Below are 27091 nucleotides of genomic sequence, written 5' to 3' on the forward strand. Positions count from 1 at the left end.
AGAACCAAAAGTTGGCATCTCTTCTAAAAATCTGTTGTGATAGCTTTATTTGGCTTTTTTGGTTTAGACTTGCTTTCCCTGAATATGCTTTTATGTCTGTAGTCTTTGCTAGACTATCTGGTAAGATTCTGAATTCTAATGGTTATGGAAAAGTGATGGAAAAGCTTTTTGTCCTTTCTTAGTGTTGTCAGTTAGAATTTGTGCTTACGCTCTGTTTGGATGTACTACTTCTAGCTTCTGAACAATGATCTTTTTTAGAAAAAGATATAATAGTTTAATTCATTGCATGAAAGTTCAAGCTCGTAATCTCTGTTTTGTATTTGGTAAGTGATATATAGTTACTGGCCTCTTATATCATATTTTAAAGTAGTTTTAATGCCACTTCTGCAAATATTTTGTATCTTTGGTTGTTTCTATTTAAGTTTCCTTTTCAGCCTGCTTATTTTTGTAGTATCTACTCTTTTTTGTTGTTGTTGTTCTTGCAAGGTTGTTTAACTTCTGTAAACATGACCACAAGTACAGAGCAGTTGATTTTAAAACCATTCCTGTCTGTCGCTCAGGATTAAATACAAGTTGTTTTTTCTTTCTTAATGGGTTTTTTTACTAGCTAAATGGAGCAGTTCTTTACGTACATAACATGAGGCAGGTGAAATAATATGAATATCAAATTACTTGAGCATAAATTTACAACTTTCCCTTAGCTGCCTTTTTTTTTTTCCAAGTGCTTATTTTTCCTTGTTTTCAAGGTTGAAACAAATGTTAAATGATCTTATGCGCCATCAAGAAGAACAACAGTGTCAAGAGAAGCCATCAGGAAAGGAGAGCAGCAGTAGTGCACCACCACCTCCATCTCCTGTTTTCTGTCCGTTCAGCTTTCCCCCACAACCTGTGAACCTGTTTAATGTACCAGGATTTACTAATTTTTCTTCCTTTGCTTCAGGTGAGTATTACTACAGGTGTGAAAAGTAATATGAATTTTAAAAATTTCTGTTCCTTCATTTAATTGAAATCTTAATGTGAACTTGCTGAAACTGTGACTTTTCCTTTATATTGAAACGGTCTCAAACAGCACTTGAATGAGTCCGTGTTATCCTAGCAGAAGTTTGTTAATGTTTATTAACAATTGTATATTTTTACTTCAGTATGAAAAACAAGCCTTTCTCAATAAGGAGTTGGTGATAGCTGAAAATACCCGCTCCATAAAGTTAACACTTTAAATGTTCTTCAACCAACATGTGCAAAGCAATGTTTGAAGCTTTTACATACCTTCAGCAATCATTTAATAGTGTTCTAAGTGAACCCTCTAATTTTAAGGTGGCACTTAGTAATTATTTCTCTTTTTTCTTAGAACTTCCAGCACTCATTTTTGTTTGAAATGCCTGTAAATGGAGTGTGTTACTAACTTTTGTTCCCATCAGAGGTATAGAGTAACTGTTGACTTGGATACAGTGTTCCTTATCTCATTACCAAATCTACTTTTACTGTTGAATTTGAAATGGAAAAAAATGTAGGTATTTTACTGTATCATTAGAAGTTGTTAAAGCTGTCTTAATAATACATTTCAGCCTTTTCAGGAAACAGGAATCGACCTAGATTGTAGCTTTCAGATTCTAAAGTCTGTTTTCTGTTTAAGGATATATTTTAAATTATACGGAACCTGCACAGAAGAATAGTTACGTTCAATTTGCCCCTACTATAAAGATTCTAAAGTTAAAATAAGTATTATGAATTTATTACTTCTTTGGCCCTATGAATACTTGTACCGTTGGAATTTTCTTGTCAGTTTGATGGTAGTTGAAGTATTGATAAAGTCTTCATGCAGACAGAAGTCTGCCTTTTTTGGAACTGATGTCATTTTTACCTTCACTTGTAGGAGCTCTTTATTGGGGTTTCTTGAAGTACCTTCATCTCTGCACTGATGGGATTGTGGTGGCATGTGTAGTATCCAGTAATGTTCGAAACCTGCATTTAAGATAAATTCTGATTCTTGCAGTGACAAAACAGTTTTTGCTTACTTCCCCGCTGTATTTTTCCTTCATAATTTTATGTTGCCACACAATATGTCTCAAATTTGACTTTTATCACACAGATAAATGAGGTAGTATCTTCTGACTCTTGTTTACTTTGTAGGTATTAACTATAATCCAGTATTTCCTTCTGGTTTTGGAGATTTTGCACACAATATTTCCCCACACAGCGGTGAGCAGCAGCAACATCCTTTAGATCATAATGCTTCTGGGAAAACTGAGTATATGGCATTCCCCAAACCTTTTGAAAGCAGTTCTTCTAATGGAGCAGAAAAACAAAGGTATTTAATGTCACAGTGCAACTCTCCTTTAATCATTTTTCCTCCCTCTCTCCTCCCTTGTCTGGGGCTTGTGGAAATTCATCGTTCTTTTAGGGAATTTATCTTCCAGGTACAGGACAGAATTACAAGATGAGCTTTACTTTTGCAGTTTCCATTTTTTTTTACTTTTATTTCACTGAAGTGTTCTGCTTTTCTGTATATTAACTAATGTATCATTTCATGAGTATTTTAAGATCAAATATAGTGTTGGAGTCGTTTTGTGATATATTTTGTAAGTGGAGGAAGATTTCATTTCCATGTTTTTTGAAATTGATCTGTTTGAATGACTAGAGGATATAATTTCGGTGAATGTTTATTTTCTGTGCTACAGTAGATTTTAATGGATGCTGTTTTAAGAAATGTTTTGTCCTATAGTACTATTTCAGCACAGCAATAGCTGCATAAGTATATTGAGGTCGAAATCAGTCATAAATGTGAATTTCTTCAGACATCTTCTGTTTTCCATTTGGAAGGGTTCTCAGTAGATTTTTTTCCCAATGTTCAGTTGATGACTTAAGTAACTAGGGCAGATAACTTGCATTATGGGTAAAGCTATTTGCCCGGTCATACATGCTATTTCTATCTGGGAGACTAGGTTGTGATATATTGTGGTGTTTGTTTCTTTCTTCCTTTCTGACAGAAGGAGTCATAGACAACCTGAAGAGGAAAAGGAAAAAAGATCAACTTGGCTTAATGATAGCCAGGAAGTGAAAAAAGATGATCAGTCTCAGCTGAAAGCAGGTTTTGCAGTTTCAGTACAAAACATTGCTTCTAGTCATAAAAATCAGTCTGATATGAGCAGGAGGAGAGAGTTTGATGAAGAGTCTTTGGAGAGTTTTAGTAGCATGCCTGATCCAGTAGACCCAACTACTGTGACAAAGACTTTTAAATCTAGAAAAGCGTCAGCGCAAGCAAGCTTGGCATCAAAAGATAAAACACCCAAATTGAAGAATAAGAGGAAGAGTTCTTCTCAGCTAAAAGGCAGAATTAAAAATATTGGTAGGTTGTAAAGTAATCTTAGATACCATGGCAAACTCAACTTGGATTATAATCAATACATTCCAGAGAATTTACTCTCCGTAAATGGTACCTATAATAATGAAAATAAGTTATTGAAATATTAATTCATTTTACATAATGTAACTACATAAGGCTTTTTAGTATTTCAGTAAATAAAAAGCATAACTAATTAGGACATCATTATTTGAATGGACAGTGGATGCAGGTACGCTAAGATTTGGAATAAGCCACTAGGAGAATCTTTCTCTTCATTATGTCTTCATGTTCGAACTGGATGACTTGCTGAAAGATGTGCTTCAGTAAAATACTGAATGAGAGGGACAGTACTAGCATGTATAGTACTGTTGCAGTCACTGAGGATTTAGTGCTACTGTATGGCTTCAGTGTACAGAGGAAAATCTTTGGCTAGGAAACATCATTGGTATTTTGCATCTTTGAGATTGCCCTCGAACAAATTTTTTAAAAAGTAATAAAGCATTTTGTAAGCTGTTTTTTAATTTCTTCCTTTTCATTCCCTCCTATAAGGTTATGAAAGTGCAAGCGCTTCTAGTGCATGTGAACCCTGCAAGAGCAATAAAAGCAGACACTCTGAAGAGGTTGTTCATGCAAAGGTGTTCAGCAAAAGGAATCGGGAACAGTTGGAAAAAATAATTAAATATAGCAGATCTACAGAAATGTCTTCAGGTATTCTTTTCTGAATATCAGTAATTGTTTTGTGAACTTCTCTGAGTAAAGCACCTCCATACTTAGTTGCTAGTGTATTATTTAAAAACGGTGTACTATGACAAGACGATAACACTGTATTTTTAGCATGTGAATTTTGCTTTTTAATTTCTAATGATTCTGTAAACATAAAAGTGTGTAAAAAAAACCAAAGTTGGGTATTGATTGCTTTTGGGTGTTTTCTGTAGATTAGGTACTTGATTAAAATAATTTAGAAACAAACCTGTTACTGTAAAACAAACAAAAACCTAGCCAACCAAAAACCTCACCATTTGTTAGTGTTTTCATGGAAGGTAACTGCACAACAGGTGAAAATTTGTTTAGCATTTAAACTACATCCTGTACTGCATACATGTTTTCTTTCTAGTCATGCTTAAAGGAACTCTGTCAAATATCATTAAAATTCAATCTTATAACATCACATAAACCCTTACATTTTTGCCATCTGCACTGCTTTTCTTGTGTCTAGATCATAAAAATACTCTCTTCTGTGTCTTTTTAGGTTCTGCCAGTACCTTTGTTTTGTTTGAAAGATGCAGAAATTTTAGTCATTGTAGCATGATGTACAGCTTTGTCAATGTAGCTGTGTCCACACTAAGAGCTGTTTATTGGTATATGTAATAAACTTTTACCAGTCAAGTTCTCACAATAAGCAGCTTTGATGTGGTTTGGATGACTAAGCAGTCTTCCTCCTGCTGTTTTGTATAGACCCTGTCTTTATTTCTGGTGCGCATTTTTGTGTTTATCACTGTCTATCCCCACTTTCCTACAGCGCATGCTAGGAGAATTCTGCAGCAGTCTAACAGAAATGCATGCATTGAAGCGCCAGGTAATGCATTCACTGCTTAGCTTCAACAACGTCCTATTTTTTTGTTTTTTTTCTCTTAGCTTTGGTCCTATAACTCAGACTGTTTAGCAGATGTTCAAAATTAGTACTATTGCAGCACCTTCTCTATAAACAAGGCAAGGGAAGTTACTTTTAATTTGCATGAAATGCAATGATACAAAGTACTTTGAATTATAATTGTGGAGAACGTGTTTATCGTGTTCTTGGTTAGTCACAATTACAAGTGGAAAATACGCAGGTAGATATTACAACAAAAAACTAATTTCAGTAGGCATTTTTAGTATGTTTAAAAGCTGCTATTACATTTTATTAATGGGGGAGGGAAGCGATTTCTGGTGGCTTGTTAAAGGTTGAAAAAGCTTGCTTCTATGTTTAAAAATACTGGTAAACCATTTTACCAGTACTTTTATACTGCAGATAATCAAATTGCACAGTAACATTTGCTGTATTGCTAATAACTTCATTAACTTGAATACTAACAAATAAGCATCTGTTAAACTAAGCTGAGTTTTCCAAATTTAACTTTTTTCCATTCAACACTTGCTAAAATACGTATGTAATAATTTAACTGTTGTGATGCAAGAATAATCCTTAATTTTCAAAGGAATGGGAGACTTATTAGGGGACATATTGTCTTCTCATACATATGTAATAGGGCTTAAGGGTAAGAGGTTTTATGTGAGACTCAGAAGTTATATTAGACATGTATGAGAATGTAGGATTTATGCTTGTGTGGGAGGTGTGGGAAGGAGTGGCTTTCTTGAATTCAGTCTAGAGCTTTCTTAATGTTGTTGCTTGTGTTGCAAAAGTGTGGACTGCTTGTATTACATAAACTTGAGACCTTTGGCTATCTCATTTGAAATATCTTAAAACTCCATTTTCAGTGTTGAATACCTATTCTGAAAGCAACTTTGTGGTGTGTGCAATATTCTCCTTAAGAAAGGATACTTTCTAAAGATATTGTTCAGAATTGTAAATAAAATTATTCCTATGAATGCTTTACATTTTATTTTGTATATAAAGGATTGCATAAAGTATTATTTCAGAATGTTTAAATCTTTGTTGCCCTTCAGGAAATGAGTAAGCTTTAAGAAAGTAGCTATATAATGGAATCTACAATGATTGAGATACAATTTGTGTACCTGTAACTTGCATACCTAATAGGCAGTTGTCTTTCAACTGGATGTATGTCAAGGACTTAAAGAGTTCCTTTTTTTCTACAGAAACTGGTAGTGATCTTTCTATGTTTGAAGCTTTGCGAGACACAATTTATTCTGAAGTGGCAACTCTTATTTCTCAAAATGAGTCTCGTCCCCACTTTCTTATTGAACTTTTCCATGAGCTTCAGCTGCTAAATACAGATTACCTGAGGCAAAGGGCTCTATATGCTTTACAGGTATGCACAAAATTTTTTATCTTGTGTATGAATCAAACAAATCTTAGATCCTTTTTTACAGTATAGATTTATTATCTTTTCCAGGATATAGTGACCAGACATTTATCTGAGAACAACGAAAAAGGAAAGTGCACAAAATCACTGAATTCTGCAACATGGATGGCATCAAATTCTGAACTCACTCCCAGTGAAAGCCTGGCTTCTACAGATGATGTACGTTTTCAGGTTCAGAAGCTACTTTACTGTCAGCTTTTCCTATTTTTTCAGTTTACATGCATGCTTGTGTACTGAAACATTCATACTAGTGATTGAATTTTTCTAAAATTAATACCAACTTATACAGACTTTTCTAAACAAAGAGATGCAAGAGAATCTTAATGCAAAAGTGATTAAATATGGTAGGATTCTTGATGCTGGAAATGAGTGATGTGTCAGGCAGGAATAGAACATGGGGAGGGCCATAAATCTGAAACCGCTACTCAACAAGAGCCAAAATCGTCTTGTGAGTAAGGTCAGGGCAAGTTCCAGTCACAAGATTCCCCAAAAATTTTTTGCTTTTTTTGTATTTAAGGAATCACTGATGCCTCTGTACAGTTTCTTATGTGTGTTATAGTTGAAGTAGTTGAAACAAACGTGGTAGAGTCACCTGATGGATTTATATCCTGAAAGTAAGGTTGTTCCTCAGGCAGGCAGCCTGATGACAAGTCTTGATACCACAGCGTGTGGCTGAAAAGAATTGCTGGCTTGTTGACTCACCTGTGAGAGGATGGTGTGTTCCTGCTTTGTATTCAGTTGTTTGGTGTTTTTTAGGAAACTTTTGGCAAGAACTTTTCTACAGAAGCGTGTCAAGAGTGCGAACAAAATGATGCAGACAATGGGAGTACTATGTCTACATCTTCAAATTTTGAACCCTTTGCCACTGATGATCTTGGTAGGAATGATGTGATTTACAATGTTTTAAGTGTTACTCCCTCCCTCCTAAAATGCCTGCAATTGTCTACGCTTAAATAGTATACTGTTCTTTGATTTTTTTTAGTGTGTAATCATGTGTTTTGTAAAGCAACACTTAGAGAAATTAGCCACTTGTGAAACACTTTGAGTTGATCAAAGTGTGTAATGAAATATTATAACTCAGCTACAGTTATATGTAGATTTCAAAACTTGTGGCTTCAAATTCATTTTTATCATTGTTTACTTGTCTATCAATTGAAAACTTTTTATTTAGATTAAAAGGTGTTTTTATTCTAAATATAGGAAACACAGTGATTCACTTAGATCAAGCTTTGGCTAGGATGAGGGAATATGAGCGTATGAAAATTGAAGCTGAAAGTACCCTTGACTCTGAGGGCTGCTCTAGTAATTTTCAGGGTGCTTCTGCTGCTAAATTAGAAGGTATGCACATAATATACGTATTTTGCTTAGTTTTAGAAAATAACTATTCTAAATATCAAGAATCATTGGCTGACTTGTTTTCTTCATTTATATTCAAAACTTAGCAAAGTTTCAAAGGATCTTTATATACTTAAGTAAATATGATTTATTTTTAAAAAAAGGAAAATATATGGTTTTGAAATTGGTATTTCTTTAATAGTAATGCTGAATGACTTCAATGTTTGTTTTGGTTTTTTTTATGAGGTCCAAGTACTAGTGAATGTCTTCCTGTGCCACAGTCAAGTGAAGTTTCTGCTGTTCCATGTCCTCGTATAGATACTCAGCAACTTGACCGGCAGATTAAAGCAATTATGAAGGAGGTCATTCCTTTTCTGAAGGTAAGAACTCTTTTCAATAATGTGTGAATTAGAAGAATAGGAAAAGGACCGGCATAATTGCATAGAAGAACATTATTTAAAATGGATAACTTGCATTTTTAGCAACAGCTATCAATAAATATGTGTTAAGTTGCAGACCTCGCTGAGGATGAAGTAAGGATTAAATGCTCCAACAGAAAGATTCTGTGGAGTTTTTAGTAGGAGAAAGAAATTGTAAGGTTTCTAGATTGCATAGGGCTGGTGGACTTGACATCGAGAAGAATAGAGATTTCTGTGTTTGGAGATTACCAAATCAAATAGAAATGTTTGAGAATGTACTTCAGAAAATTTGCTGCCTTTCAGCAAATCGAACTGAGATAATTTTGATTAAAACTGTTACATATGATGTAACTTGAGATATTTTTGAAGAACAGCTCTGAGTTGTTGATTTTTAGCATTATTTTCTCCTCTTTACAAGTATCTTTAAAGTTGTTGAGAGTGTAAACCTCTGTGAATACGGAGGAGAAATGTACTACTTTAAAGGAGGAGAAATAGTCACAGTTCATTCTTTGCAAGGTTAAAGAGCAGAGAAGATTGAGTTGTAAGATGCTTAAGTTATCTCCCTGTTCCCTTTTATAGTATGCCCAGTATATAAGCTTAGGTTTGTTTAATAAGGTTCTTGGTTGATGCTAGTTTTGAAAACTTATGTTGTTGACATGCCACAGTCTCAGTGCCTGAAGACTTTTATTTCATTCGCAATTTTAAGGAAGCTTACAACAGTAGATATCTTAACATACGCTTTAATACACTTGAGTACACAACCACAATGTATGAAGATTCTTAGTTTGTCCAAATGTTAAAAGATGGCATGTACTAATGTACTGAAAAATTGAGATAAAGCTTTGTGTGTCATGGCCAATCAGTCATTAGTGAAGTATGGTATCTGCTATAACTGTGTTTCAGTTAGTTTGTTTTGCAAGATGGGTTAGGACCTGTTTGTTCATGGAGTGCTGTTCCTTCAGTGGACAGGTGATTTTCTTATAAATTAATTTCAGTATTTGAGTTGATGGCTAATTTTTTTTTTTAAGTGGTAACTAAGCTTATTCTGTGATACTCGTTTAGGAGCACATGGATGAAGCATGCTCTTCTCAATTACTGACATCAGTAAGACGTATGGTCTTGACTCTTACACAACAAAACGATGAAAGTAAAGAATTTGTGAAGTTCTTTCATAAGCAGCTTGGCAGTATACTTCAGGTTAGTAGTTGTTCCGTGTTGTTTTGCAACACTATTGCAAGTTGTATAATGAGCAACAGATAAATCAACTTCCCTGAAGTTATATTTTACAACTTTAGTAGCATAGCTGCTGTTCTCCTTCAGCTTTGATACAGCAATGAGGTATTACCTCATTTCCTAAAATTAAAGCTTTACCATGCACAGAACTTAGTTTTCATCACTGCCAAATAGTGAGAGGTGTATCTCCTGCCTGTGGCTGTCTTCAAGGAGAGCTCTGGTGATGCTCTTCGTGGACATTTTATGTAAATTCCTGAAAATCAATAGGCTGTTCTTTCCTGTCTGTCTTTCTGTCTGTCTGTCTGTCTTTCTGTCTTTTTTTCCCCCCCCTACAAGCATAGAGTTTAAATCAGTAACTTGGTAAGTTCTGTGTTATGTGACTGGAGATTCTACTTAAAATCTTTTTAAGACACTAAACCATATTTTTAAAAAAGTACAAGCTATTATACCTAACTAATTTTGAGTTATTAGGAATATGACAGATACCTAGTCTTTGAAGTTTGAAAGCCTGTTTCAAAAACTGAAGAATTATTTCTCTTCACAGGATTCACTGGCAAAATTTGCTGGTAGAAAATTAAAAGATTGTGGGGAGGATCTTCTTGTGGAGATCTCTGAAGTGTTATTTAATGAATTAGCCTTTTTTAAACTCATGCAAGACTTGGACAACAACAGTATTTCTGTAAAGCAGAGATGTAAAAGAAAAACAGAAACTACTGAAGTGATACAGTCTTATGCTAAAGAGGTTTGTTTTATTATATTTTTGAAAAATGTAGCTTTTCCGAGTTTCCTAAATCTGCATTTCCTAAACTACTTTGATTACGTTCATACGTTGTATATATAGATAAAAACCATATCTATATATTTTTTACAGATTAGTGGTGTGTAGTCACAGTATTGCTTGTGTAGAAGCATGAACTAGTTTTCCTCAGTAAGGGAGATGTCCTGTATTATAGATGAGTGTCTGTTACAGATACCAAATTGTGTAGATTTGTTGCTGGTAATTCAGAGGAAATGTTTTAATGGTTATACGTGCACGTAGGAAGGAATAGTCAAGTGTTGAAATAGTATTAACATGTGGGGCCATTGGGTAGTTGTTGTGGTTTAACCCCGGTAGGCAGCTAAGCAGCACACAGACACTTGCTCACTGCCCCCCGGGGGAGTGGGGGAGACAATCAGAAGGTTAAAAGTGAGAAAACTTGTGGGTTGAGATAAAGACAGTTTTAACAGGTAAAGCAAAAGCCACACACCCAAGCAAAGCAAAACAAGGGATTCATTCACTATTTCCCATTGGTAGGGAGATGTTTAGCCATCTCCAGGAAAGCAGGGCTCCATCATGTGTAATGGTTACTTGGGAAGACAAATGCCATCACTCCAGACATCCCCCCTCTTCCTTCTTCTTCCCCCAGCTTTATATGCTGAGCATGAAGTCACATGGTATGGAATAGCCCTTTGGTCAGTTGGGCTCAGCTGTCCTAGCTGTGCCCCCTCCCAACTTCTTGTGCACCCCCAGCCTACTCGCTGGTGGGGTGGGGTGAGGAGCAGAAAAGGCCTTGACTCTGTGTAAGCACTGCTCAGCAGGAACTAAAACATCCCTGTGTTATCAACGCTATTTTCATCACAAGTCCAAAACGTAGCCCCATGCCAGCTACTATGAAGAAATTTAACTCTATCCCAGCTAAATATTTTGACATGTCTCCAGTTAAGCCTACAGCTTTCCTTGCAGTAGCTTGCTTAGGCACCAGCTTTGCCTAACTTGAATAAGTCATATGAAGTCATCGAATAGTTGGCTTGTTGGTATATGTAGAAAGTATCACTTTCCAGAACTGGAGTGTAGAATATATATAAACTTTTCAGAAATATTTGAGACTGTAGTACGTATTCTGCTCTGACAAAGCAAGTTTTGGGATTTTTTTGCACTCTTTACATTATTAAAGACATTACATCACCATTTTTAATTTTAGTATTGCAGTTTTTAGGAACATAGTGTTGTTTTTTTTTTTAGTTACATGAACTGTTTACAAAACAAACACTAAAACAGATCATGTTCATGTACTTAAATCGATCAAGTGTCCACCTCAGTGTTTTTTCTTGTATAGTATAGTTATGACTTCAGTGTCTTTTCAATTTTCTTTTAGAAACACAAATACCAAAGCAAACCCTTAAGTCATTCTTATTTTAAAATGTCAATGGAAGGTATTTTGTGAATCTGTCATGAAGTCCTATAAGTAGTTTTAAGCATATCATCAGTTATGTTTCAAGATAGTTCAACTTAGATATACCAGTAATATGGCTAGTGTGAGAGAGACTGCAGAGTACCTTGTAAAGAGGCCAGAGAAACACTCTGAATCCAGAAGGATTTGGACATGACTTCCTGTTTTATGTGAGGTTGCTCATTGGGTCTTTGTTACAAAAAGGATTGGTTTATACACTGCTATGAGAATGCATGGAGCCAACTTAGATCTGGCATTTCTTCTCCTCTCCTGGAAGACAGAATTAAGGTTAAGGTCAATGTTTGCCTTGTTGCTGTGGCAGCAGTTCAGATTCAACAGAGCCAGAGATTAGCCAGAACTGGTAGGTTCTGGCTACTTTGGATGGACCTGCACAGTTATCTCTAGGTGGTCTTCTCACAGCTTTCAGATCTGGGATCCTGATGCAGGCGCATCTGATCTTCCTCGATTTTGTGGCTGTCTTGAGTCCAGGAAGCTAGCTGGTTTTAGATTCCACACTGAAAAACACAGCTCTCTGTCTTGACAGGAGCTGGTGTATCTAATTCTATATGATTCAACCTCAGACTGGAGAATTAGGCCATGTAAACATAATTGTTTAAATAAAAAGGGCTAGCACAGTTTTTTATAATGTTTTGCAACTCTAAAATTTTGAAGACATCTGTGTAAACATCTCTCATAGTATAGAAGTTTCTGTGGCTTACTCCTGTTTTGAGATAGCAATTCTTGGTGAGATTGGCATTTCAGCCAGGCTTTCATGAAGCCCTAGTTTGGATCAGTATTTCAAAGTTATTTCAGTTTAGAATTGAAGACAGTTTGTGTTTCTTCTAGGCAAAAAAAGGTCTCCAGGTGGATGTTTGTTCATCTGCTGAAGATGTCGATGAGGACAAAGTATGTTTATGCTTCTCAACTGTCTTTATTCCTCAGATAATTTCACAGATCACTTAGTCTTACTGTTTTCTGTCATATAAATCCAGTATCTGTAAGCAGCCCATTTCCTAATGTTTATAAATTTATTAAACATCATGGGGTTTATCCCTTTTCTGTTATTTTCAGTGATTTGCTTTATCAAAGTAACAAAATAAATTATAATTTCCCTTTTTTAATTTGAGTTGACGGTCTGGGAAATGACTACCAAAAAATCCTGCCTTCATCAATAAGTCTGTTGTTATATGCATTCAGTAAACATGACTTGGATATCAGTTCCTTGATTGCTTTTGGTTTTATTCCTGTTTCTACTGCAGATCCACTACCAGCAAGCATAAAGATTGTTTAGTGCATTTCTTATAAAACTTTATCTTGTTACCTTTCAAGAAGTGCATTCAGATAAACAAAGATAGTATTAAAGATGCTTTTCTGCTTATTATTGGTGACCTTCATGTAAAATGAGCTTTGCTTTAGGACTGACAATGTGGAAGTCTAAAAAGAGCAAAGTTTATGTTGAATGCTATGCAACCGAGATGGAATAATTTGTCATACTTGCTGAGCAGCTTTAGGGTAGTAACTTGCTTTTCCTTTTAGTATTCATTTTCTGTATTTTAAAGAAAAAAGAGAAGACCTGTTCTGAAGGTGTTTATTGTAGGATTTGGTCTGGGGCTGTTGCTTGTACTTGCATCTCAGAGCATTGAGAATGTAGTCATTCGTTGAAGAACTAAATAGCAAGGAGAGTGCATAGAGATGGTGCTTAACTGTTTTTAGCAATTAACATTTTCTTTTTAAATGGTATGGAATAAGTTTTACTCTTCATCTTAAGGAGAATGCAGATGTTCTGAGTTGGGGCACAGGTCTTTTCCAACCTAAATGGTTCTGTGATTGTATGATTCTATGGTATTTGAGGTCCTCAGAGTCAAAGTCTGAGTATTAAATGTTAGCGCCCAAAATTTCTCCCTTTTCTCTTTAAGTTTGTTTTGAAAACCACTAAAATCATTGTGTTTGGGGAGAGGGGATGTATATGAAGTTTTGTATTTTCTGCTGGAATGTTCAGCTTTTTCCAACCAAGGGAAAGATAGAGGTAATGTACTAAGTAGAATGTTGAATGCTTTCCTAAATGGGCATAGAGTCAGTGCTTTCTTCTAGGGCTTAGAGTTTCTCTCACACTGCTTTGGAAGTAAAAGTGGGAAGCAGCATGTCACTTGTTATGGTTGCTGTAGTGTAGAAGAGTCCTTTCAAGATTTGGAGCCAAACTCAGGGCTCTACTTGGGGTTCATGTAGACTGAGCAGAATTTATTCACTCAAGGTATTTAGCAAATTATTCAGCAGAGAAACTGCTGAGTAGCTATTGCTAAAGAAATGGGAAGCTGCAGTTAGGAATATTCTTAATTTTTACTAGAGATCATTTAGGAGAAGCAGGGAAGTCGCTAGAGGGTAATAATGCAGGTGTGTCTTTCTTCCTCTTGATAATGACAAATCTAATTTAAAGAAATTTTTTGTAAGCGAGCATGATGATCAGTGTGAAGCTTTTCAGATAATGAAATACTCAGTTATGATGTCCTTGATAGCTATGTCTGCACGTGATCTCTTCTAGTAGGTTCTGGTGCTCTGTTTCAGGAGTAGCTTTGCAGTAGTCATTTCGAGGCCTTAAGAACTACTTAAACATTAATTTTTAGTCTGTAGATTTTTTTATGTTTGAGAAACAAAGGTGACTCCTTGATGCAGAAACCATAACTTAATCTTTAGATAAACATGAAATTGTACAGTGTTCCTTGTTTTCCTAGGACAAGGATGAGACTGAAACTGTTAAACAAGTACAGGACTCAGAAATGTATGATGGTAATGGAGTTCCTGAACGTATTAGGTCTGATGCATCTGATCAAGAGGAAGATGAGGAAAGTGAAAGTGGTCCAGTGGCAATAAGTAAGTGATTTTTATATAGCTCATTAATTCAGTGCTTTCGCTGTAGTGTTGACCAACTAATTTTACAACAAGATTTGCATGAAGTACTGCTGTGTAACACCTCTCACAGATTTTCTAGTCACGTCTTTTCCAGTGAAAGTTTTCCAGTACTGTTTAACCCTTGACGCAGTATTGTGTCAAGGTTTAAACATTCCAATTAGAGGAGCTTTTTCTCTTTGTAACCAGTAGATCTGTAAAAACACGTTAGAATCAGATTCATTGTTTAAGTTACATATCCTGTCTGAGCTAAACTTGAAGTTTCTCAACCTTTAACCTGAATGATGTGAAAGCTGCTGAAATTTTGTGCAGTTTTTCATTTAAATGATTACTTTTTTTAATATGCTTCTCCTTGAGCTTGCATATGTTTTTAATAATTTTTTTTGTCCTATTTGTCGTCTTACACCAACTACTCATGGCTTGGTTTCCCTTATATTTATATTCTTCACACCAACTTGTTTAATAACTTAGGTATTTCACACCAACACAGTGGTGTTTGTTCATAATATAGCTTATGTGGAGCATATGGATCTTTGAATATTAAGTCATCACTGTATCTTAATTTCAAAGAATGTTTTTAAGTAAGAGTTATAATTGATCATTGCCATAAATTCCCAAAAGGGATTTGGATTTTGCAGCCTGACTTTTACTCTGTCGGGCTCTGTCAATATGTAAATCGAATATGAAGGTGGTTTTACGTTGATTTGCCTTTAGGTTTATCAAAAGCAGAAACCCAAGCTCTGACTAACTATGGTAGTGGAGAAGATGAGAATGAAGATGAAGAAATAGAATTTGAGGAAGGACCCGTTGACGTGCAGACGTCACTACAAGCCAGCAGTGAAGCAACAACTGAAAATGAACAGGTATCACCAAAGTTGTAAATGCAAAACAAACCTAAGCCAGTGTACAGCTTTTCAGTACATATTTGTATGTACCTCAGTTTTTCTTGTTGCACTGATTTCATACTAATGAAAGAAGAATTAATTTATTTCATTTTACTTTACATACATTTTTACTTTCCATTTTACTGTAAAATGAATTTGTTTCATTTTACTTTAAAAGCTAAAACAATAGATCTTTTTAGTGGAACCAAAGAGTTTACCTGGGAACTGCTATAGTGAAAAGAAAATTAAATGTTCAGATAAAACACACATAATGGTGTTAATAGTTTCTTAAAGTGTTGTTGACTAGCTGATGAATAGAGAGTAGAACTTGCTGTCTTTATTTCAAACTAGTGAAAAGACAAAAACATGGAGCAAATGTACAGTGTGTTTCTACTTAGCAAGGAAGAGTAAGTTAGCCAGTAAGCTATGAATCTGATTAGTAGAATTTGTTCTAACTTGTTTTCACCTTCCCCAATAGACTTCAAACCAAGAATTGAGTAAGACAAAAAGCAGTGAGATTTTATCATCAGAACAAGAATCTGTTAATGTTAAAGGTAAGCCTTGTATGCAGTAACTGAGAGATTAACACTTCTATATGAATTTGCATACTGTGAGAATTAGCTAGGACAGTGCCTGGGATATATGTAATTAAGAGGAAGATTATCAAATCTGCAAGAGTTTACTGGGCTGTTTTTTTCATGGAACCATATCAGTTCACTAGATACATCTGTATTGATATAGACACAGCAAACCTTTTAAAGAGGAAACCTGGAATAATCTTACCTAGGTAGATGTGGTTTTGATGCTTGACAATAGCATGAATTTCAGTTGATTGTTGCAGCCCTTGGCACACGACTGTAGCAGAGTTAATTTGTCTGTCACAGTATTTTGATGTTTAGATTTGTCTAGTGCATGCTTTTTCTGCTACTACCATTTACTAGCAAATTGAAATAACTTTATATTTTAAAGATTTATTTCTGTGAGTAATGCTGTGTTTGTAACTAATTAAGAACAGAGGAATCATTTTCTGTCAAAAGAGAGAAACACTACCGGGTGGTATGAATGTTACTTCTAATCTAACTGTTGTTACCACCTTCTTTTCCTGTGTTTTTCTGTTGCAAATACTGGTTTCGTTCTTCGTCTTTTTTCGTAGACTAAAAGCAGTATTTGAGTAGATCCTGTGTTGCCACAAGAATGCAGCAAAACATTAAGGAATTTAATTGTTCTGTATTATATTTCCTTATACCTAGAACGAATATTTTACAGTAGGTCATATAGTTCTGGAAGCTGTTGTTTTGGTTTGTGGGTGGTTTGGGGTTTGTTTTTTTTTTTTGGGGGGGGGGGGTTGGTTTTCTGTTTTGTTTGGTTTTTTTTTAAAAAAAAAAAGCTGTATAAAGTCAGAAATTTTTAAGTCACGTACTGTCTTGTGATAATTGCTGATACATAAGTGTATGAGAGTACAAATAACTGATGTTTTATTTCATTCATCTTTGTGTTGATCTGAGAGACTATAATTCGCTTTCATTGCTCATTTGTAGCTTTGCATCATAATTTGTAAAAAATAATAATCTGGGACTTTTGTATGCTCAGAATCTTTTACTATCTCTACCTAGTTAAAATGTAGTTTTGTGGTTTTAGGTGAACAAGATGTGGCTACAATTTTACCTCATTACCTCAATGTCATGGAGAATACACCACCTTTAACAGTCAATAGCCCAGAATCCTTTATAACAGCCAGTATGAAAGCAGAAGAATCGAGCTCATCTTTACCAGTAAATGAAACTCAAACACTAGATACAACGTGTGTAGGAAACAAATCTGCTGCAAGTTCTGAAAGCTCCATGGCTGGCAGCCCCGATACCGAGTCACCTGTGTTAGTGAATGAATATGTGCGTATATTTCAGTTGAGATACATCCAAGAGAAATGAGAAGCTTTTTTCTATTTCAGTGTTATTTCTAGTTTCCAGTCTTGTTCAGTTTTCATCTGCAAATTTGATACAGGCATTGTTTTTTTGATGTACTTTATAATAAATCTAGTTTTGGAGTGAAAATAAAACAAAGTAGCACTGTTCTCTTAAATGTCACTATTTTTATTAACAGGAAGCCGGTTCTGGAAATGTAAGTCAAAAATCTGATGAAGATGACTTTGTGAAAGTTGAAGACCTGCCCCTTAAACTTGCAGTGTATTCAGAGGTATTTTGCTATTGTTTGTGGGGTGGTTGTTTGGAAGTGCACAGCCTAAATGTCTTAATTATCTAGACAGCAATAAGAATTATCCAGAATGTTGAGGTTTGCTTTATCTGTTACAAAGGCAGATTTAATGAAGAAAATGGCAACAGAGGCCCAAACCAACAGTTTGTCTGATGAATTACTGGATGGAGGTGGAGCTCAAGATCAAGAATTAGTAGGAGATGCCCAAACTTTGAAAGAACCTGGTAAAGATTTTTTTTCTAAATCCTCTACACCTATTGGGAAAACACTCTGGAATGGCTTAGAACTTAAATATCTTATTATCACTGACTGAAGTAAGCAGTTACTGTGGTGGTGAAAGAATATCCTTTTTTGTTGTTATGCATTTGAAAATGACGTATTGATATGAAGGCATCTTGCCTTCTATGTCCCTTCTGTATACTTCTGTTAGATTCTGTGGCTAATCATCATAAAAATTAACATATGTAAAATGCATGTTATAACTTAATGGTTTTGAAACTTATTAAAATGGCATAGTATTTTTGTTTCTTGTTACACAAGCTTGGGTTTAATAATATTGTAAGTTCTAATTGCTATTATCTGATTTAATAATACTCAGTATAATGTGCTGACAGACTGCTGAGTGTTTTTGTAATAGAGAAGTCCACGAGACTTTTCAGAATAGTAAAATATATCTTCAGGGAAAAGAAAATTATTTTTCATATGAAGCATACCATGAGGTAGAAAAAACTTTCAGTGTGTATGACAGCAATAAAGATTTGTCACTTTTGTGAAACAGTATTTATGCAGCTACAAAAACTTAATGGTAATGCAGGTCAAAGAAACTTTTCTTTTTTTAATTTAATGTTGATATTGTGACACAAGTTATGCTATTAGAGGCTTCTGTTCTATTGTTAGGCTTGTAGTTCTCCAGTGGAGGGTATAGTAATGGCATATATAAATGCATGAACTAGATATTCTGATGGTACTAGTTTTCTGCTAGTGTGGCGAGTTCCAATTCCTCAAACAGTATAAGCTCATGAGAATGCTTTTTTTTTTTTTAATGCAGCTGTAGTGACAGCATAGGATTTTAAGAATAGAGTGTGAAGGAAGGTGCATCTTTCCTTCCATTTTATTCACTGCCCATCACCATTCGGCTTGTCATAGCTATCCTAGCAGACATCTGTCGTGTCAGTTTGGTGAATACTGATGCATATGCCTGGTGTGGGAACAGTGGCTAAGAATGCCATGCCACACAAAATTGGTAGCTAGCAACTAAGCCCTTCTTCATCTGTGTATGGGGGGTGGCTGTAGCTGTTCAAGTAAGCCATGGCTCAAAATGCTTGGGAAAAAAACGTGAGGATAAAATGTTTCCTCAAGGTGCTTTAATGGATTTCAACAAGGAGTTGAAATGTGGTCAAGAGCTGTGTTTGATGTCTTGTGGCTGCTAGACAATAATGAGTATACTCTTATTTTACAGAAACTTTTGGAGCTCAAAGTGCATGAGAATAACCTGAAGATAACCTGCATTTATAAACTCCATGTATACAAATGCATATGGAAGATCAGCACTAATTTCCCAGAATTCTGGAAGTGTATAAAAATGTAAAATGATAGGTATGCTAACTTCTGCCTGGGGCAGTTTGAACAGCTGGAACTGAATCCTCTTCTATTCAGTTTTACTGCACTGTTCTTTTTCTGTCTTAATCTTTTTTTATTTTTTATTGTGACTTGTTTAGTAATTTTAAAATTGTAGTTTTAAATAAAGTTTGGACTTGTCTGTAAATTTGTCTTTTCAAAAATTTTCCTCTGGCTTACAAAATGGTATGCAGAGTTTGTTGTTGGAAGTTAACTGACTTTAAGTGTTGGCATGCTTGTAGCAGTTTGTTACTTCTCTTCAGAGAAACACTGCTAGCTTTCCTGGGACAAGAGACTCTTGTCCCACTAAGTTTGCCTTTATAGCCTATGTATAGCTGGTCTGTGGGGAAAAAAAAAAATAATAAAAAATTGTGGCCTGTGGAATTAATTTCTATCAGCACATTTATCTGAGGTGAAGTAAATACTCTGGTTTTGTAGTTAACTGCAGAAACCATCTGTATTTTTCTGCATTTTCTGTTTTGTACTTTCAATGTGCAAAGGGATAAATCTGTCTGAAAATTTCAGTATCCTTTCACATGTAACACTTACAATTGCTGCATTGAAAGCCTGTAGAATCTGTTCCTAAAGTATTTGACTTTGTGAAGAGTTTTCATGTAGAAAGGAAGAAATTTAGGAAATTAATGTTTAAAAAAACAGTTAAAGTCAGCACCTATGGCAGAATTAGGTTTGTAGAAAAGTAGATTGAAAAACTTGAACCAGAACAAAAATTTTCTTTACTTTTTCAGATCAGAGTTGCTAATAACAGTAAGTCATACAATTGAGCTAGAAATAGCTTATTCAGCGTATCTGCTGCATTCTTGAGGTCCTGCTTACCTTAAAGACAAGGCTTTTCTCAAAGTAGTTAAAAAGCAATGGTCATCTTCAATATGGCTATATGCTGTGGGATACTGTCTAGTGACAGTGAAGCCTAAATATGCCTGAAGTTTGAATAAAATAAGAGTGACTCCACTGTGATTTCCTCTTTTTTTTTTTTTTAGTTTGAGTCTCTCCAGGTTTTATGGGTGAATTTTGAAATGTCAGGTTGGAGATGAGAGGTATGATTGTAAAGGCAAAAGTATATTAAAAGGTTTGAAGACAGTTTAGTTACTGTGCAGGCTTTAAACTCATGGGGATACTGCATGCAGGAAAAACTTAACAATTTTGAGGATAGAGGAAATAAATAACCTTGTGGCAGGCAAAGCTGTGAAAGTGAAACAAAGTGAAAGCTTTAATCACTCACTTCACTCAAGAATCATTTAGGAGACCTGAAAGAGGACATTTTCATAAAGTAGAACAAGATTTGTGCATATTTGAGACAAATCGCATTTATATGGTACATCATGAAACTCTAAGCTCAAGAAATAGCATGAGCACACATCATTCCTGAATTCTTGCTCTGGAATGGTGTGTATGAACAATGCATTGAAATGGTATTTCTTTAGTCATACTTTCTCTCTACCCTTTCTTCAGAGAGGGTTGAGGTTGGAAGGGACTGCTGGAGGTCATCTTGTCCAAAGCCCCTGCTCAGGCAGGATGACACAGAGCTGATTGCCCAGGAGGCTTTTGATAATCATCTCCTACATGGGAGCCCCTGCAACTGCTCTGAGCAACCTGTGCCAGTGCTCAGTCACCACCTCAGGAAAAATGTGTTTCCTAACATTCAGAGGGAACATCCTGTGTTTCAGTTTGGGCCCTTGTAGTCTACTTTCACTATCCATTGCTCACATAGTAGAATTGCTGAAGAAGTTATATGCTGATGCCAGTCCTACTCATGTATAGTTAAAGTAGAATGTGTTTTTCAATGGTAGTAGAGAAGATCTTGCTTAAAATGATTACAGGAGAGTGCATGAATGAGATGTAGGGTCTTCTGCTGGCTACATTGCTTGCTTCTTTACCACTCTGGACCAAAATGAATGTTATATTTTACTGTCCAATATCCATTGCACAGTTTATCACTTATCACTTCAGAGACAGTTCCACAGAGCAATGAGTACAAAGACTTCAGATAATTATTTTTAATATGAAAGTTAAGAGGCCATAGCCAGTTCTCTTCTATAACTAAGACAATTTTAGTAACAGCTCTTCCTATAGAGGGAGGTTGCTCTATAAGACCTGTCTGTTAGAGTTGTGTACTGAATGACCTAACAAAACAATAGAACACAGTGGTATGGAGTGAAACCAAATCACAGTAGAGGTTGACTTGCTTTCACTACTGGAAGTATCTGCTACTGCTGGGAAGAAGGTGGAATAGTTGATTTCTTACAATAGATTGCAACATTGCTTTTGAAACTTTATTTTACTCAGATCATTATATCCCCTTTTAACTTGAAATGATTCATGCTCCAAAGCTACTTACAGTATTCACAAAATCTAAGCATTAAGATAATAGAAAACCCATAGTAACTTTAGGTTGCTTTTGCTGCAATAGTAGTATTTTGAACTGTAGTTACCTACTACAGGATTACCATCTCACATAACAGCACAGAGTTCAAAGAAAACTTAAGCCTTCAGTGGTAAACTTTGAAGAACATAACTAACAAACTTATTTCAAAAGAAGCCTTTACCCATTCTACACAGCTTTGCATATTCATGCAGTAGTATTTATTCAAAGACAGACTGGAACATTTCTTGTCCTAGTTTTATATAAGCTTCTCTCTCTTCATTTGTCATGAGAGACACAAGCTCTGGATTTTCACTAACTTCACCATATGAACGAGGCTGACCAGCTACCATTAAAATAGGACCTTGTGTTTCCTGTTCCTCCTCTTGTTCAAAGTTGCTGCCTGCTACTTTCATTCCTCCTCTTCTTGAGCACTCCGCATCTTCTTCAGACTCACTAGTATCACTGCCTGATTCAGGTAGTTTGCTTTTGACAACAGGAGCCTGGTCTCTGCTAGACGATGACTTGGATTCATGGATCAGAAGAGTCTTGATGATTTCATTATCAGTGACAGTTTCTTTAACACTTTCTTCAGTTTCTTCAGAAGCATTTATTCCTAATACACAACACTAAGTGTTAAAGGTATCAATAGTTTACAGTTACCACAGGCATGTGGTAACTGTATGGTAACTACCTAAATGATTTTTTCTATGCTGGATGTTTTTTACCCACACTTTAGAATTCTCTTGAAAGTGCAGGCACTTCCAAGAACTTTCTACTTTAAAGATTACCACTAATGTTACTGCACAGTTAGAGCCAACAATTTCAGGACCTGGTACCTGACCTCTGCCTTTAGGAATACTCCCTAAGAAATCTAAAGACTAGTTTTCAGAAACTAAGATCTGATAGCCACTGGTGCAGAATTGAAGCATTACTCATTGTTCTAAACCAAGCTCACTACGTTTGCAATTGGAAAGCTATGTTGAAATGCAGTAAGGCTGCTGAATTTTATTTGTGAATGCTTAAAACTTACCAACGCTATTGTTGGTGGCTGTTGTTGCTCCCTCCACAGTGCTCTGTGACATCCAGATAGGTTGCTCTTTAGTTGCTTTTTCTCTTGTTTTCTTCTTGGGCTCAGAGTCTTGGACATCAATAACTAAGTTTTGGGTGTACATGTTGCCAAAAGAGGACCTTCTGTTGGCCCATTTTTCAGGTCGGCTGCAGGATTCCAGCACACTTGAACCCACCTTCTGATCAAAGCTGAATGGAATGTCACCCATTTTGGACAGGTTAAATTCAAGCAAGAACCCCCCAGTTCCCATTCAAAAAAAAAAAAAAAAGACAAAAAAAGGCATGTTTTGTGAGCAGACTAGCTTTAACAAGTGCTCTACATTAAAACAATTTGCATTCCCCATGACCTCATCTCAGAGGCAAGCGCTTCTGAACCATTGGGTCTTGCATGGTCTCTTCAGTAGTGCACCTCTGGATGAAGCACACTGGCAGAGAAACGTTACTTTCTAACAGAAAGAGCTATGAACACTAGCTGAAGGAGAAGTCTGGAAAATTAATTACTTAAAATAAAAAGTAGCAAAAATAAAACTATAAATGCATCATAATAATTTAGAATGCCTTAGGTATTACAGGCTTCTTCATTAGGCAGCTGACAGTACTGAACAAAGCAGAATGGAGTAGAAAGTAGGCTGCAAGTTCAGTATTTCAAAGATTTTACAACTGGGAAGTTGTTGGGGGGTTTTGTGTTGATCAGAAGTTTTAGGGTTATGTTTATACCTTTCTGATAATTCTGGTATTTCTGTTGGCTGAGGCTCCAGCAAGTCATATGGCAGAACAATATCTTCAGTCTCACGCAGTAGCACAAAGATAGGTTCAATCTGCTCATTGAATTTTGCTAGCAAGGTTCGAGCGTCGCGCTTAGGAAGCGCTGAGGCATCTTCCTCTACTTCAGTGTTGCAGTAAGTGCAGCGGAAAGTCTCTGCAACATTATCCAAATTGGAAATTCTCATGTTCAGAGGATGTAAAGATCAGCAGCACCTTGTTAAGAAATCCACAGCCCAGACAATTACCAAAGTGTCTGACTTCACTAGACTTTATCCATGTGTTCACATTAACTAGGGGAACTCAAGTTATAAAGGCAAGCCAATTTATTGGGGGGGGGGGGGGGAAGGACTGATATTCACACACTTGCTATGCAAGAGAGAAATGGCCATATTGGGGAAAAAGTTGGCTAGACATGGAGTATCATCAAATAGTAAGGTTTGGTTTTTTCTTCTCTGATCTCATCTTGGTTCATAATGTAAGGAAAAAAGACATTTGCAAGCATAAATAGCATCTGGTTGTAGTTGTTCAGAGCTCTAAAGTTCAAAAAGACTCATTTAGATTCAAAGCACATACTAAAAAGCTATATTTGTCTTAAGAAAAAAAAAATTAAAGCATATTCTGTCAAAATATATCACCAGCCCCAGTATTTGCATTTCAATGACTTGACAAAGTGCCTCCATGTAGAACAAAGAGGTGATTTTTGCTGACAGTGCGCGAACTTCACCTTTGGTGTTTCAGGTTAGTCACATAGAGTAAGTTCATCCTCCCTGGCTCTGGCATCCTTTGCAGATACCATGACCCAGGTGTTAACACAGTAGCTGTGCTTAGAGTAACGTTGCAATATGATGCCATTTTAACTCATTTTGAAGGAGTGCTCTCTATTTAGCTATTTTGATTTTAGAGAAGAGAAACCCACAAGCTCAGATGCCACTTCTGCTATGGGTGTGTTGTATTGCCCTGGAGGGAGCCCAGACTTCCACGTTTCCAGCACAGGAGTGACAGAACGCCTCTCCCCTGCCACCGAGCTGCAATATGCTTATTACAGTAGGTGGCTGCAAACAGCTTTGTCCAGCTCTTCCATCAGAAGAACTGAACGCACAAATGGATTAAGTAACAAATTCAAAACAGAATAAAAGGAGTACTGCATTCCCACTTCCAGATGAGGAAGTGGGACTCACAAGACTTGGATGAGTAATCTTAAACCAGGTTAAGCATCTTGTTTCTAGCAAAACTGAGGCCTGAATCTGATTCCCAACCCCAGCTCTTACATTCAAGATAGATTGTCATTCCTCGTCCTTGGCCTGTTCTACAGAGACAGCTTTTTCTCTTACCCTCACCTCCCAGCTTCTCCTGTCTCAGGCCTTTGTCCACCAGCAAACAAGAAGTATATCCTAATAAACATGCTTTAATTGCAAAGTTCACACAGGAGCCAATTTTGTGCTATCAGAGTTATTCTTTAAGATAAGAGCAAATAAGCAATATAAGCAACATACCTGTACATACATCAAAGAGCTGATTGACTTCCAGGTCTGTGTAAGTGCTGGAGCACGATGGACATTTAAAAGAGGACCTGGTAGTTGAATCCCGCTCATCCGCTTCTATTTTCCGGCGTACATGATCCAGTTTGTATTTTATCACATCCACCAGCACCTTGTAATTGATGTAATAGTAATTGTGCCTTGTGCTCTTCCCACTAGGCCCCGTTTCAACTCGCATACGCAGCTTCACAAACTTGTCTGCCTTGAGCGTGTTGAGGATCGTACGCAGTTGTTTACGTTCATACTTGAGCAACTGTAACAAGTCATCCTCTTTCACGCAGGGGTAGCGGATCAGTATATCGAGGGCCAGGGAATACTCTACTCCATAGAAGCCACGCACTATATATTTGGCCAGGCGCTTTAGGGCTGCCGGGACCTCTGTGATAACGTTTTGCTCTTCCATCAGGAGCTGAACCACTGTCAGAAAGAGAAGTGCTGTACAACAAACAGAAGGGAGGTGAGCTGTAGTGAACCTTTCTTGGAGCTCACAGGCAGGCATACAGCAGGTCATTTGCTGTGCTGCACTTCTGCAAGAGTCTTCACTGAACAGATTAATGTGAAATCCTTTACCTGCACCTGGGGTTGGGGAAGGTATCGATAGATATCAAAGATTACCTAATCTTCAGGTACGACGCTGACACCTGAAATATTCACGTCCTATTATGTAAAACCCCACAGAAGATATCTAGGAAAATGGGTTACAGAAAGTTCACAATAATCCCCCTTACAGAAGACAGCAGAGTTAACTTGCATGTCTAGGTCTGCCCGAAGTATCTGTTTTCATTCACAGCCAGCCAAGTAAGATCTGAAGTTGTGCTGGTTTTGGCTGGGCTGGAGTTAATTTTCTTCACAGTAGCTGGTATGGGGCTTTGTTTTGGATGTGTGCTGGAAACAGTGTTGATAACACAGGGATGTTTTAGTTCCTGCTGAGCAGTGCTTACACAGAGTCAAGGCCTTTTCTGCCTCTCACCCCACTCCACCAGCGAGTAGGCTGGGGGTGCACAAGAAGTTGGGAGGGGACACAGCTGGGACAGCTGAGCCCAACTGACCAAAGGGCTGTTCCATACCATAGGATGTCATGCTCAGCATATAAAGCTGGGGAAGAAGGAAGGGGGGGACATTCAGAGCGATGGCATTTTTCTTCCCAAGTAACTGTTACATGCAATGGAGCCCTGCTTTCCTGGAGATGGCTGAACACCTGCCTGCCCATGGGAAGGAGTGAATGAATTCCTTGTTTTGCTTTGCTTGCACATGTGGCTTTTGCTTTCCCTATTAAACTGTCTTTATCTCAACCCACAAGTTTTCTCACTTTTACCCTTCTGTTTCTCTCCCCCATCGCACCGGGGGAGAGTGAGTGAGCAGCACTTGGTTGCCAGCTGGGGTTAAACCACAGCAGAAGTGAACACTATATGCCTTCAAAAGTAAAGCTGAGGACACAAGCAGGGCAAGAAATCTTTAGCTTAATTCATAACAATATGTGAAATAGATGAGACTATCTCCCTTTGTGGCAAAGCCACAAGAGGTGTTTGAGTACCTTTTAGCTTGCTCTTTGTGATTTTTCTGCTGGCTGCCTTGGTCAAACAAAGGCCTAGCAAAGCTGGGGCACAGGATGCTCCATCTTGTCTGGTGCTGTCCTCACTCAGCACAGGGTGTTTGGGGCTGTGCCTGCTTGTTCCACCACACGAAATCACTAGGGAACATTTGTAGCAGGACATTTTCTTCCTCAGTACTCTTCTCCCCTGTAGAAATAGAGCTTCTGGCAGTAACCATCCTAATCCCATTAACTAGAATGTAACTAATCTTAATCAGTCCAACTGTCCTAACTGTTTCTTATTTGTAAGGAGTGGAGGGAGAAAAAAACAATTGAGGTATGTTTCAATAAAGCCACATCTTGATTTCCTTCTTTGAGGCATGTTAAAATCCTGCAGTACTATTTGATACCGCAGCCTCTAGCCAGATTGCTTTACAGAGAGCCATGCAACATGCAGCCAAATAGCGCTGGTGTAGCCGCTGGATCAGAAGGTGGGCGGGTAGTGGCGTGGCATGTTATGTTATGACATGGTACATTGCCAGCACTGGCTCCCGCTGCTGAGGGGCACCTTGCTCAAGCCCAGGTAATTGCATGTTGCTACACAGA

General features: G+C 36.8%; 2 protein-coding genes across 17 annotated transcripts in view; one reads left to right on the forward strand and one right to left on the reverse strand.

The window, feature by feature from the left end:
* The window catches only part of PCM1 (pericentriolar material 1), a 45320-nt gene extending 25972 nt beyond the window's left edge, over nt 1–19348 (forward strand). For 5 of the 16 annotated variants that reach the window (XM_072862198.1, XM_072862207.1, XM_072862206.1 and 2 more), the window contains 20 exons: nt 747–940; nt 2131–2308; nt 2988–3346; nt 3893–4051; nt 4863–4919; nt 6161–6333; nt 6418–6546; nt 7144–7264; nt 7588–7725; nt 7969–8102; nt 9204–9338; nt 9919–10116; nt 12431–12490; nt 14314–14452; nt 15203–15351; nt 15851–15926; nt 17011–17261; nt 17473–17565; nt 17684–17807; nt 19043–19348. In XM_072862198.1, coding sequence (XP_072718299.1) covers nt 747–940; nt 2131–2308; nt 2988–3346; nt 3893–4051; nt 4863–4919; nt 6161–6333; nt 6418–6546; nt 7144–7264; nt 7588–7725; nt 7969–8102; nt 9204–9338; nt 9919–10116; nt 12431–12490; nt 14314–14452; nt 15203–15351; nt 15851–15926; nt 17011–17261; nt 17473–17565; nt 17684–17807; nt 19043–19068 — 2893 coding nt within the window. In that variant the 3' untranslated portion in view covers nt 19069–19348. The remainder of the gene's footprint in view (nt 1–746; nt 941–2130; nt 2309–2987; nt 3347–3892; nt 4052–4862; nt 4920–6160; nt 6334–6417; nt 6547–7143; nt 7265–7587; nt 7726–7968; nt 8103–9203; nt 9339–9918; nt 10117–12430; nt 12491–14313; nt 14453–15202; nt 15352–15850; nt 15927–17010; nt 17262–17472; nt 17566–17683; nt 17808–19042) is intronic. The other 11 variants (XM_072862202.1, XM_072862212.1, XM_072862213.1 and 8 more) reach the window with 6 other exon arrangements.
* A 2453-nt stretch (nt 19349–21801) lies between these two features.
* On the reverse strand, nt 21802–25381 carry LOC140652121 (general transcription factor IIE subunit 1-like). Its single transcript, XM_072862466.1, has 4 exons — nt 24910–25381; nt 23369–23570; nt 22614–22840; nt 21802–22196 (listed from the first exon to the last, which is right to left on the reverse strand). The coding sequence occupies exons 1-4, from the start codon at nt 25355–25357 to the stop codon at nt 21802–21804; spliced, it is 1272 nt and encodes a 423-aa protein (XP_072718567.1). The 5' UTR covers nt 25358–25381.
* Between the last annotated feature and the right edge of the window lie 1710 nt (nt 25382–27091).

Source organism: Ciconia boyciana, chromosome 5 (genome assembly GCF_034638445.1).
Source record: "Ciconia boyciana chromosome 5, ASM3463844v1, whole genome shotgun sequence".
Classification (NCBI taxonomy): Eukaryota; Metazoa; Chordata; class Aves; order Ciconiiformes; family Ciconiidae; genus Ciconia; species Ciconia boyciana.

What these genes read in the sequence shown, in the direction of transcription:
- LOC140652121 (XM_072862466.1), bottom strand. Translation starts at nt 25,357, where the DNA reads ATGGAAGAGCAAAACGTTATCACAGAGGTCCCGGCAGCCCTAAAGCGC. An exon ending in GCTCTTTGATGTATGTACAG is followed by an intron (nt 23,571 to 24,909) that starts GTATGTTGCTTA and finishes ATAATGTTGCAG; the next exon opens with AGACTTTCCGCTGCACTTAC. An exon ending in AGCCACCAACAATAGCGTTG is followed by an intron (nt 22,197 to 22,613) that starts GTAAGTTTTAAG and finishes GTTGTGTATTAG; the next exon opens with GAATAAATGCTTCTGAAGAA.